The 13,376-nt window shown below is 40.1% G+C and overlaps 1 protein-coding gene across 1 annotated transcript; it reads left to right on the top strand.

Moving 5' to 3' along the window:
• The first annotated feature begins 2,299 nt into the window (after window positions 1-2,299).
• Window positions 2,300-13,145, top strand: ACBD7 (acyl-CoA binding domain containing 7). The gene is made up of 4 exons (XM_026067660.1): window positions 2,300-2,480; window positions 12,458-12,610; window positions 12,723-12,785; window positions 12,873-13,145. The coding sequence occupies exons 1-4, from the start codon at window positions 2,300-2,302 to the stop codon at window positions 12,944-12,946; spliced, it is 471 nt and encodes a 156-aa protein (XP_025923445.1). The 3' UTR covers window positions 12,947-13,145.
• Window positions 13,146-13,376: the final 231 nt, after the last annotated feature.

Below are 13,376 nucleotides of genomic sequence, written 5' to 3' on the forward strand. Positions count from 1 at the left end.
CCTGCGTTAGGAGACCCGGCCGTGAACGTGGCCCGGAACGTTTCCGTTGCGGGAGACGAAGCCCCGGCCTGAGACGGAGCTGCTGCCGTTCCTGCCACAGGCGCCGCGCCGGGCCGCGCCCGCTTCCCTCCCGCCCCGCCCCGCCGCGAAGAGCCTCCCGGCGCCGGCTGCGGGGCGGCCGCGAGGGCTTGGCCGCGTGGCCCCATCCCGCGAGCCAGCTGCGGGCTGGCGACACCCCCGCGAGCCCCGCTCCCCTCAGCCTGAAGCCCCCAAACCAGGGTACAAGGATGCTGCGGCTGACGCGGTGCCCGAGATTGCGATGACAAATACGCAGGCGCCTGTCGGGGCAAACAGCAGCCACAGCTGGCCACCTCTGCCTGGCGCCAAGACAGTGGATGAACCCTCAGGCCGGCCCTGGGCCAGGGCTGGGGCCAGGCCGGAGGCTTAGACACGGCTGCGCAGAGCTCTTGGGGTGAAGGCGGCAGATTAGCCCGAGTCCCCAGGAGCTGCAGGCTGGATTTGCCAAGTGCTGAGACAAATTGTTCTGTCCCGAGACTGAGAGGAGATTTCCCAGTCGAGAGCCGTGGCAAGGAGAACAGAGCTACCCCGGGTGGTACTTGAGAGCATTGAAGTAATGTTAGGAGAAGTAGATAACACAGTAATTTGCATTCAGTACAGATTTGAGAGATTGAGTAAATAAAACCTGAATCCCACTGAGTTTTGCTAATTGGGCTGTTAGGACAATGCGAGACACTTGCAAGGCAGTGCCAGGCTTCTCAGAAGGTCTTCTGGTGTTCGGCCCTGTCGCTACGCTCTTTCTTATGGACAGCAGTAGTAAAATGCTAATGCTAGAATGCTACGCTCAGTGGGTTTCATTGCAAATTTAATGCTGGCGTTTCCTAATTTTTGGGGTGTTACCATAAATTTCTCTCAATGTGTTTTTAATAGATAATAATACATGCTTTGACTTGTGTAATTAATGAAATCATGGCAAATTAAAGTCAGTAGGAGTTTTGTAATGACCTTACTGCAATGAGTGACTCTCACTGCCTCTTGATGTGTTTAAGTATTGTGTACACACTATGCATGTTACTATGTAGCATAATATATATACTACTAACTATAACTGTAGATAACATACTATGTTATCTATAGCTAATAATAAGATGACAGATAAGAACTGATTGTTTAGGATGCTTTTCAGAGTCTGCTATGAACCATTAACAAATCTTTAAAAATACATTCCCTTTCTGTATTTACCTCAGCACATAATATTGCACATGGCTTCTTGTATCTGAATGGGACTTGTGTAAAACAGAGCTTCCCTAGCAAAAGTAATGGCATCTTTGTTCTGTTGTTTTGGAGACAAGAGTTGACTGAGCTGATGCCGAAGCTTTTTGATCTCTGTTTTTATTTACTGAAGTTCACTTGTTTTGTTTTCTCTTTAAGCCTCAGTTTGATTTGACCTGGACCTAAGTTGAGTGAAAACAGTCTTTTTAAATGGGTTTATGGAAGGTAATGGATTTAAAAATCTTGAAGTGTTATGATTAAACCATGCTCAAGGAATGATGAATATAAACTTACTGAAGCAGTAATACAAAGAATTTATGAATTGATGTAACAGATAAGGAGGGATGGATTTTTGATTTTTTTTCCTTTAATGGGTCCAATTTTAGGCTATTTTACTAATTCTTGTGATACTCTTTTTTTATTCTGTGTTTAGTAGAACGAAGAAAATAACATCTAGCATTCTCAAGGTATTTTGTTTGTGTAACTGTTTGTATCTGGTAGCCCCCAAATGACCCTCATGCTTTTTAGACTTCATGCTGGAGCAGCCCCTGTTCTGCCATGTACCAAGTCCCCAGTCTAGGCTAGTAAATGGACAGAGGCTGCGGAAGGAGGAAAAGGGAACAATAACGAGGGTGATTGCAATTCACGTCAGATTCACAGTAGGTTGCGCAGAAGAAATTCCTTTTTCAAACAAAAGACTTGGAAATGTTGCTGTATTTCTTTTCTTAGGCTGCTGGCCTTACTCTCAAGAGTACAGAAACGAGGCCAAAGCTCAGTTTTTCTGAGGGAACAGCTATTAAGCCTGAATGCCCAGAAGTAATACCCAGAAAAAAATACCCCCACGTTCCTTCTGGGGCATTAAGAGCAGCTGCAGTACATGCAGTAGCGCGCTTGAGAGGAGCCGAGCGGGCGAGCGAGCCCGGCCGGCTGCGCCCCTCTCCTGCAGCACGGGGCGCGCTGGGGCTCTGCTGCGCTGCGCTGCGCTGCGCTGCGCAGAGGAGCCTCCGCGATGAGGTCATGTTGTCGCTGCTCCAACGCGCACAGTGAAATACAGCCCTGCCGCGGGGCTCGCAGCGCCAGCTGGGGCCGCGGGGCAGATCTGTGGCGCCCGGAGACAACAGCACCGCACTTGCGCCGGAGAAGGAGGGCGTCTGTCTGCCGGTCCCCGTCACAGCATCATGACTCTCCAGGTAGGTGCTTCTGCATCTCGGCGAGACAGAAAGAAGCTGCATGCAGAGAGGAGAGAGGGAGGGATGTACTGCAGCGTCTGCCGTGGTAATGCTGTATCGGAGACAGCAGCACTTCTTTGGTTTGAGGATTATTAATGCAAAATCAAGGTTATTCTGCAGCATGGGAAATTTGCATAAACCTTTGAAGGTTAAATAATGCATTGATTTTTGCAAATGGAGGGAGAGAGACACATCACCTTATTTTGAACATGCTTATTTTGAACATGATACATGGGTCATGTGATTTTGCTGAGATGGGAGACTTACCTGTTTAGAGTGTGCAAGAACTATTTTTATGTGTGAATCTGAGTTTGCTAGGACTGGATTATGCATTGAGAGGTAGGTATGTATTTAAGGTTTTTTTAGGAGATGATTACTTATTTAGAGCTAAAAATGAACAGGGAAACTTCTAAYGCTGAATCAATGGTATATATGCTTTGGGGAAACATGAGTAATTTTGAAAGGAGTGGTGCATGTTTTTTTAGGTTATGTGCGTTTTTGGAGAGGTTACATTTCGAGGGGCATGTGTGTTTGACAGGACAACCTGACCACCAAAAAAGAGCTACTTTCTATCTGACTAGATTTAAATAGTTCCTGAGGAGCTAATCTTTATTGCTGGCTGCTAGCCTCCTGCCTTTGTAGTGAAGTGTGAATACTTTCCTTGTCTTGCTCGTGCCCGGATGAATTCAGCAGTTCTTTATTAGGCTTTCTGTTATCCCTCTCACGTTAAGAGCCTCAAGCCCTTTTATCCTAGTCTCATTATAATGCGCATCTCAGCTTGGTTAGTGCGTGTGTTTTGCAGCGAGCGAGCAACGCAGCGCTTGGTGACCTAGATGCAGGGAGCACATTGTCAGTAGCTCAGCAGTTTTCTTCTGCGCTGCAGTTATGGTGCAATGGCACGGAGGTGTCCTTGGGATGCTTTACAGCTCGAAGGATGGATCTTTTCCAGTGGATCAGAACTGCCAAATCCCAAACATAACACCACATTTGTTTCATTAATAATCACTGAAATGACATTTTGTTTTATCCTGTCTTTTACTCACTGTAGAAAACAAGTTTCTTATTACCCCGATACCTTAAAAATGAACAATAAATCACTATTAGAAAGAGCTGAGTACAATACGATATGCCATTGTTACATACAGTTATATCTTCACAAGAAAAGTGGTTGAAATATGGAATGCTACACATTCTGCGTTTAAAGATTATGGAGGTTTCTTATCCATTTTCATTTTGGTTGACAGCTGCCATCCATACCCATAAAACATCTTTGAATCAAGCTCTAAGGGAACTTGAGGACAAATGGATAAAATACTGTTTTCATCAAGGAGGCTGTACGGTATCTCTAGGATTAGTTTTGCGAACTGCTAAAATACTCTGCTGTAAATGAAGAATTCATTCAAGCTTTTATTCTTTTCACAATGGAAGTATTATGTGATAATAGTCTTATAGTAATCTGTGCATTTATCTCTAATTCATGTGTGTATCTTTATGTAATTATATGTCTATAAATATCTATATACAGAAAATACTTCTGCTTTTAATCTGGGGAGTTAAAGGGAATTTTATCAGCACATGATTAAAAGGAAATTATGTTTTTTCAAATGCTCCTAAGCATGTTGTGTAAGCAAGCAAATCCTAAATGATATTGTGTGCAATGGGTGGGTAAGGGAGGTTGAAGAAGGAAATGTTTAGTATTTAAATTTTATTTCTGCCTCTTTCTTGTGGCAGAAGATGTGTACCTGCGTATTTTTTAAAACAGTGTCTTGTGATATTTGCATATGGATCCAAATAAAATGAAAGTATATTAAGCATAAGATAAGAAGTTAATGGCCTCCTTTCTCGGTTTATTTTTTGAGTGGTCTTTTGTCTGTGCAAGTCTAACAGCAGTTCTAGTTCATTCTTATTGTGAAGGTTCGATCCAAAAACAATTCAAGGCAATGGGAAGACTTCCAGTAACTTGAATAGTCCTTGAATCTCAGTTTTGACAAAGGCTCAAATACTGTACTGGCCACAGTGTAAAAATGAAGATAGAAGCTTATTTTGTCTCTAATTGATTTGGCAATTCAGCTATGTTTTATTATTGATGCAATGTTTAAATCTTATTGTTAACAGAGCATGAATGCTATTTTATTTGTATGTGGATGATAATATTAGGAGATGTCTGTGATGTGGGAGATGTAAAGACATGACAACAGTTTTCCTATGGTACCATATATATATAGTCAAATATGTTACATCTGCTGATGCTTGGATTAAGAATGAAGTATTATTTTAATAGCATTTTATGTGTACAAGAAATCTTCAGGGTGGTGAGCCATCAAATTTATTTTCTTGAACAAATACATCCTTCTTATGCACTTAGGTGGCCAGTCTGAGTGTAAATGCTTTGTTTTCAGGAGTGTCAAAGATGCACAGTTCCAGTTTCTTTCCGGCAGTATTTTTAATCCTGGCTTATGTGTGTTGCAGTGCTGATTCTGTTGCCCTTCATTGAGCACATCTCTGTGTGTCTATTTAAAAGATTTTTGTTAGTGCATATGCAGACATAGGGTTTTGCATAATTATACTGCAGGTTTGGTACATGAGTACAAAACTCCTGAGTGGTTCCAGCAGGGCTTAACGTAGCCTCTTCCTGCAGTGGGAGAAGCACTTGGCAGCGCGTCACGGTGGGGGCTCCGATGGGGACAAGCTGAGACGGAAGCGCGGAGCACACGAGTCCCACAGCAGCTGCCCGAGGGAAACGGAAAGCAGCCTGGGCCCATTTGCACAGTGGGATAAGCTGTCTAATTTACCAAGGGATATCGTGAGGTAAAAGTTCATACAAATAGTGCCACAAGCGCTGTGAGTTCAAACTCCAGGTTAGCTAACTGATTTGTCCGCCCGTCCGTCTGTCCGTCCCCTTGCGCTCGGCTGGAAGCGCCTGACCTCGCGTTGCGCGCGAAGCACGGTGCAGTGCGGTGGCTTGTGCCCAGCGGCCACGGTTCTCCCCTGCACGCTTAGTGAGCTGCTGGCTTCACGCGGGGGCATTCCCCGTGCCAGCCTTGCTGCTGAAAAGTATTTACCTCCTTTAGATAGTGCTGGGCAGTTTCTGGTGAATAATTAAGAACAGGCGTAACATTTCCACTTGCTGAAGCATTTTATGTGCTCACTGGAAACCCAAGAACAGTTATACGACAAAGGAGAACGAGAAACAACACTGAAAAAGAAGGGAAATAAAGATTCCAAGGCTTTCGAGTAAAAAATGTTCATATTAGGAATTCCTCACAGTGAAGAATTTATTGTTTATCATATTGCTTGCAAGAAGCTCCGCACAAGAACTACAGGCTATAATTAATAACTAAAGCATTCTTTTTTTTGGCCAAAGATCTTTCTCTTTTGAACATCTAGGAAAAGTGAAGGACACAAAAGTCAGTCAAAATGCTTTTTTTGTACCTGCTCCAGAAACTATCAAAGCTATTATTTCTGGAGGAAGAATTGATTTCTCTAATCAAATTTGAGATTAGGGTTTTTTGTTTGCATGGGGTTTTTTTAATGGCATGAAGAACAAATATGTATAGAGAACATACAGTTTTCATGTTAGCCTAACAACTTATCCTAAGGCAAATACTGTTATAGTTGATACTGTAAACTTTCTAAAGGTCAATGAAATTTTAGTGCCAAAGCTTACAAAGTATTTAATGGGAGCTTCTTTATACCATTCCTTACTTCATTGCTGTTCAATAGATTCAGGATTTAAAGAAGAAATTAAATAGCCTAGCATACCAGCCTTTAGTCACAGCTACTGTTGAAAAGCTGCAGGGCCATAGTTACAGAGAAAGATGTCGCAGCGACAATTTCTTAGGGATCAGACTGTTGCACTGTGTATGTAGTTAAACCTAAAAAAAGATTTTTAAAGATTTTTCATTTACTGTTTTGACCTGAAATATAAAGATTCTTATTTTCATTGCTGTATATTTATGTTTATTAAATGTTTTGTGTTTAATTATTTCCTTTTAGCAGCAAATATTTAAAGAGGTTTTAGAAGAACAGAAATTAATGGACTTGCACCATGTGGCAAATGCTAAGGCTGTTTTTCCTGATCCTTTCATTGAGATATTTCACCACTATTAAGACAGCAAAACCACCCATTCATGAAAATATGTATTTGAAGCTCTTATTTATAAGTAGTGAATCTATTTCAATATTAATGTCACTATTGCTAATTTAAAACCTTAAGTCAAACTGCAATTATTTTGCCGGGCTAAATTGCCAGAAATATTTGTTGTTCAGATCTCTAAGACAATATAACTCTTGCTCCAGAGAGCTTAGTACTTTAAAAGATTTTTTAAATGGTTGTTTTATTGCAGTAAGGAGCACACACTGGCTTTCAGACTGCAGCTTGCCACCATTTACAGGCTAGAAAAGACCTCTCAGCAGTAGCGTAACTTTACAAAAAAGTCACTATTTATTGTGAATGTGTAGCAGTCCATGCATGCTTTTGTATGCTTCTTAACCCTGATACAATCCTGGAAAGTGATGTGACCTTTCCTGCGCTTTACACTTAGATTTATTTCCTGTGGTAGGGGCCCTTCCCATGAGTAAGCAAAAGGTGGTCAGAGGCAAGGTCCGGTTATGGAAAGAACAGAAAAAGTCCTTAGTTTTAGTTAATTGGTAACAGCTGAATAATGTGTGAAGTGCTTTGGGGGATTTTTTTTTAAATTTATTATTTAATTTAAATCATTAAGCAGCTAATATGACTATTTTTAAACAGGACCTTCCATGGACAGGACACCTTCCAAGGTGTCTTTGCTTATAACAGTCTGACTAGTTGTAGGGAACCTCCATGGAACTTGTACTTCGGCAGGCTTCAAAGGGGAGCACCAGGCAACTATTACTGTGTGTATCATTAAAGTATTTAGGAGCCCTAGTCAAGAGCTCTGGCGGTCTGCAAACACAGAAGAGAAAGGTGGCATTGACTCCAAGGACTTAACAACTGTCAGAAAAGCTGAATTTGAGTCTCGGGTAAAGAACAAGCACTGTCAAGTATGTAATTTGTGCAGTGCTGTATACTGCAAGTTTTGCCTGAAGGTTCAAGGACTTACTATCATGTAGACCACTTTTTTTGAACTCCGTTTAGCTGCAGCTCAGAGTGAAGGCTGTAGTTTGTGTTTAACACAAAGCCAGTCAGGCTGTTACTTAAACCCTGACAAATTGGGAGAGAAGATATTTTACAAAATGTTTAACAAACCACTCTTTCAACTGAGGTATGAGAAAGCTCATACTCCAGCTTTCTAATCTTACAGAAAAACAAATAATCATGTCTCATATTTCTGATAATAAAGTTTGAAGAAGAAAATATTTACATTTCCTTTATACAGAACAAAGAGACAAAAGAATATAAAGAGCTTTTGTTGTCTGCATAATCCATTTTTATTTCTGAACCAAGCCAATTAAATCCAGTCACTTCAATTAAAATAGTTTTCATAATCAGTCAGTTGTTTAATTCTTGCTACAATGCTGATTTTTTTTTCACTAAACAATAGAGAAGATGGAATCCAAAAATGCTCAGAGAAGAGAGGCTGTAAGGTCACTTTAACATTATTGATTCAGCTTTTATGTGTAGTCTGGAGTATAATGTAGTTACATCTGGAGACGTGATTTTGGGTTATCTAAATTAGGTAAAACATATTCTGGGTGTTTTGTTTTTTAATTCCAGGAAAATCCTTTATTTGTCTTTCAGCACTCCCTCATATTTGGTTGGTTTAAAAAAGATCCACAGTGTTTAGTTGTTAGCAAAAGAAGTCAGAGACAAAAAGTTGTATTTCTTGTCCAACGTTTCAAGCTTCATATTTTGCTATGATTCTACAAAATAGTTGCATTTCATTAATATTTAGAATTATTGTTATTAAACAGAAGCAAACTACATATGCCTAAGGTGCATATTTTCAAACTATGAAGTTTTAGATTTAAGAATATTATCTGTCCATCATTTGATTTAGAATTTAATGCAGTAACTCTGCCAAATCATATACTTTATCTAATGACCAGATTTCGGAGTTTCRGGTAGACAAGTGATATTTGCAGTCTTGCTGATTCTCAGTGTTGTTCTGAGTAAAGAAGGAAGGAGAGTCTATCATTATATTTAAAATACCTACACTCAACAGCAGCCTTTTTCAAACTTAAAACTAATAGACTGTGTTTAAAATCCTAACCATTTTCTCTATTCCTGCATCCACTGCTGGGCATTTTGTTCTGTGAGGCCTTGGTGGGAATCTCTTGGAAACTTCTGCTTGTTGATAATGCAAACACTAAGAGTCTTACTGAGTTGGAAGATAATTTGTTAATAAGCATCTGCATTACTGCAGGTTTTTTGGCTCAAGAGCTTTCCTGTCATTGTATTTTTAAGGGCTCCATAAACACTCTCAGGGCTAGAGATGTAGATTATCATTAAAGAAGCCTTCTCATCTAGTGTTCTGTGAATTTGTAACTGCAGTTTAAAGGACATTCAAGATTTAATTCTAATTGCTATTTTGCAGGGTGCATTTCTTTGCTAGAACGCCTTTTAATCATACATCATAGAATTTTAAAGCATTCCTTTTAAATGCACGTATCCGCCTCCTGCCTCCTGTTTCAACTTTGCGGTGCTTTTACTGGTTTACATCTGCCTGTGGTGAATTAGGAAAAATGTCCAGAGCAGGGAATGCAAGCTGTGCACCTCAGCAGCAGCATAGCTCTGAAACCGAGCACTGCCTCTTAACCATGATAACCAGCATGTCACAGGGGGAAATACCCCCCCCCCCCAATCCCCCAATCTACAGTTCAGCAGTAGTGCAAGCTGTAAGTGCAAGGGGAAGCTTAACCAAGAGCACCCTTATTCTTTAGCAACTCCTGCCTCTGCTTTACCATAACCTGCCTCTTTTCCTTCAGCAGACCTCAGCCTCTGCCCTGTATGTTATCAGAGGAGTTATTTTCAAGGCACAGTATTTTAAAGCAGCATGTTTTATCTAATGAGGGGATTTTATATGAGAAAATGCAGGATATACAGATGCACAGAACAGATGAATCATAAAATCATCTTTCTGTTCATCCCTTTTCTTTTTTAGTATTTCATGGGTTATTTGCAATAATAGCAAGAAGCTTCAGGTGGAAGCAGTTTTGAATTTGTTGATCTGAAACTGGAGACTTTGGACTTGGCTGAACACTAATGTACATACTGATTAAGACCTAAAAGCTGAACTTCATGGCTAAGATTTGGTCAGATAAATCTTACTTTTAGAAATATAAAGAAAGATGTCAAAAGCTTTTCAAAGAAGCATGTTTTCAATTGTGGAAGTAAACTGGCGTTCCACCCTAACTTCTAGTAGGCAGTGAGCTCTAACGTCAGGCCCGCAAAGCTCCTTGCAACTATTAGAGACTCTGAGATTCAGACCCACCTCTGACATGAATGTGTGCACATATGAGCTAAATAGAACAGGGCTTCAAGAGTGTCTTGAGCAGTGTGTCCCACATAAAGCTGTTGTCATCTCTCTAGTCACCTTTTTGTTTTGTTCACATCTGTAGCTAGGAGCTGTTGTATGGGCTCAAACACAGAAGTCCTTATACAAAGATACGGGAGAAGTGAGTGAGGTAATTCTTACCATCTTTTTAGTGAAGAGAATCAAGGGCCAAGCTACAGTATGCTGGTCAGGGTGACAGTGTCATATGTTTTTCAGCCAAAGGAGTGAGCCAGAACATAAAGATCAAGTGAATGTTGATAACAATTAAATGCTGTCGAAGCAAACTGTGAAAAACACGCTACCCTTTTGGAGGTCCTACCATCTTTTATCCAGTGCATGCTACAGGTGAACAGCTGACTTAAATGTAAAGCTTTCAAAGCACTGGGGCAGCCTATTGGATTCCATAGGTCATCTCTAATGTCTTTCTGTCCAGAAGTGATACAAATGTACAATTCATTCCAGTCAACTTTAAAGTCCTGGTCTTAAAAATGGTGACAGAGCCATTACTATAGTCCCTAGCTGGGCAGGTAAGAAAAAGCAGATGTGTTCTGCCAAGAACTACTGAGGGAAGATTGCCTTCCAAACACAACAAACCTTCCTCCCCCAGGTATTCTTGTATTTCTTTTAAATTTAGGACCCTGTCTTGTTAATAGCTGTCTTTATGCCAAAGGAAGGAAGAAAGCACATTGGCAAACCCCGGATCTACACAGCCCTGAAGATCTAAATTCACAGGCTTTTGTTCTTAGAAGACTTCTGCTTTGTCTTTGTTGGTTTCAAAAGGCAATTGAAAGTTTCACAAAAAGTAGAAATTCTCAACTAGCTACATGGGTGAGAACTTGATATCTGGGAACCTTACTGACTAGCCAAACTAAATTTCCAGACAAAAAGAGTCCAAATTAATTCCACCTCAGGAGGCAGTGGTGACTCATTTGGTGGGAGAGCAGCCAGGTTTCTGTGAATGAACACTGCAGTGTGCCTAGCTACCTCGCCTTGGCCTCTTTCACATGATACTGCTGCTTTAATGCACCCATCAGCTGATGTATCATTAATTCAATGAATGCATATTTTCGTGATTCCATGAAGGGGGCCTTTCTTTGAAGAAAGATGCCTGAGCATCAGTCTTTCTTTAATTAAATTCTTTACAATTTTCCTTCTTCCATTTAAATACAGAAATACCTGTCTGTCTTTATTTTCTCCCTGTTAATATGAAGACTGCTATACTGAACCCAGAGCTCATTCTTACTTGTTTCTTTCTATCACCTGGTCTTGCCAGCACAGTCACCTGCCAAGGAGAAAGGCATCAATTAAGAAGACAAATGTGCCTTAGGCTTTCTTATTTAAAAAGAAAAGAGCAATGAATGTCTTGTAACTAGAGGAAAGAAAAAAGTGGTATAATGAAGCAGGGAGTCTATATCCCAGTTGGTTGCAACCTGCCTATACAGACTGCTGAGATGATAACTCCAGTCTTTTAGTTATTTTATAAACAGAGCCACAGAACTCCTATTGATACATAGCTGATTTTTTGCACAAAGTTGTAGACTTTTTTGTAAATATTAAATATATGTGTAATAGCACCTTTTGCAGGATATACTGTGGTTGTGCAAATGCAGATCAAACTCAAAAGCTAAAATAATTAGTGTAACCAGCATATAGCATATTTAAGTACCTGTATCTTTTTTTGCATTATAGTAGTGCAGGGAACCAGTGTTTCTGTGGTCACTGAAGAAATATAGATAACTCTGAAGCCTGGGCATGAAACAGGCTACAAACTCTATGCTAAGGGCTAGCCTGAGACCTAGTATATAGAGAATATCAGCCAGCCTTGGGTTGAGGCGAGTGTGAGGCACATGAAGATGAATAGACTATTTCCCTCTTAAATGTATTCCTTGCTCTGTGCTATACTGTGTGTATACAGCATGTATACCACAAGAGTTGGGTGTAGAAGGTTGTCCTGGCAGTAGCACTGCTCCAGGCTCCACAAGGCACATCCACATGCTGTTGGTCACCTCTTGTGCTTTCAGCAGGCGAGTGGAAGTGACAGGGGCTGTGTGCAGTACCTCTCAAAGGGTAGTAGGGCTCTTCCGTTAGAGCCCACACCTGGATGCAGTCAGGGCCAAAAGGACTCAGGTGTTAGCTGGGGTGCAATGTTCAGTGAATGCCTTCATACCTGCAGCACACACTGAATGTGAAAGACATATACTACATGCAATGTATACATTGCTTGCATTAATATATTTGTAAATATCCTGGCACTAGATAGTCATCTRTAATGGTTCCAGGTGTTTAGGTGTAAAACTGTGGGTAAAAAAGAGGTTTACTTATTTTAGCAATGCTGATCCTATCAGCTAAGCAGGCCAAGTTCCCTTTCTAATAACCTATAGCTTTATTAAACTTCTTTCACAGAAAAATACCTAGACTTATCACTAACCCAAGTGACTACTTGAGGACATTGCCTCTTGAGAGGGAAACTAAGACCTTTCATATTTTTCTTTCATCAGGCTGACTTTGATGGTGCTGCAGAAGAGGTGAAAAAATTAAAAACAAGACCAACTGATGATGAACTGAAGGATCTATATGGATTCTACAAACAGGCTACTGTTGGAGACATTAATATTGGTACTTTTGTTCCCATAAATACATGAAATTTACCCCCATATCTTAATGAAATCTAGCAAATACTATATAAATCTGTATGATAATCAATAAAGGTATTCATTTATTTTGGCAGAATATCCAGGAATGCTAGATTTGAAAGGCAAAGCCAAATGGGAAGCATGGAACCTGAAAAAAGGTGTTACAGTAATTAACTTTACATCATGTAATCGCTCTTATAGAACAACAAATAAGGAAAGATAATGACTCATACTTTCCTTTGCAGGTTTATCAAAGGAGGACGCCATGAATGCCTATATTTCTAAAGCAAAAGCAATGGTAGAGAAATATGGGATCTAGAATACTCAAAATAATTCCCACTAATAATTAACTCTTCAGTAGCTAATGAACTAACTTTTTTAAGAAAGTGCAATACTAACTCTTCATTGTGTAGCCTGACACTAAAATCTTTTAAGCAAGAGTTGTTTGGCCCTAAAGGGTATTTACATGCATACTGCATTTTAGACTGTATCTGTACTTATTCTAAATAAATTTGTACCTATTCAGTTAATCTTTCTGTAAGAATTGTGGATTTGTGAAGGTATTAAATTATATTTAGCATTTTCATATTAGCACACAAAGAAGCTCTATAAGTAAAATAATATATTTGCCATTTTTTCTCCAAAATATGGTTACGGAATAAAGTGAAGTGTTAGTGCATGTGCAAGGTGAGAAGAGGGAAAAGATGGGAGTTTTTTACTTTTAAGAAAAAAGATCTAAACTCAATGTC

This window comes from Apteryx rowi, unplaced genomic scaffold (assembly GCF_003343035.1).
Source record: "Apteryx rowi isolate R43461 unplaced genomic scaffold, aptRow1 scaffold_260, whole genome shotgun sequence".
NCBI classification, from domain to species: domain Eukaryota; kingdom Metazoa; phylum Chordata; class Aves; order Apterygiformes; family Apterygidae; genus Apteryx; species Apteryx rowi.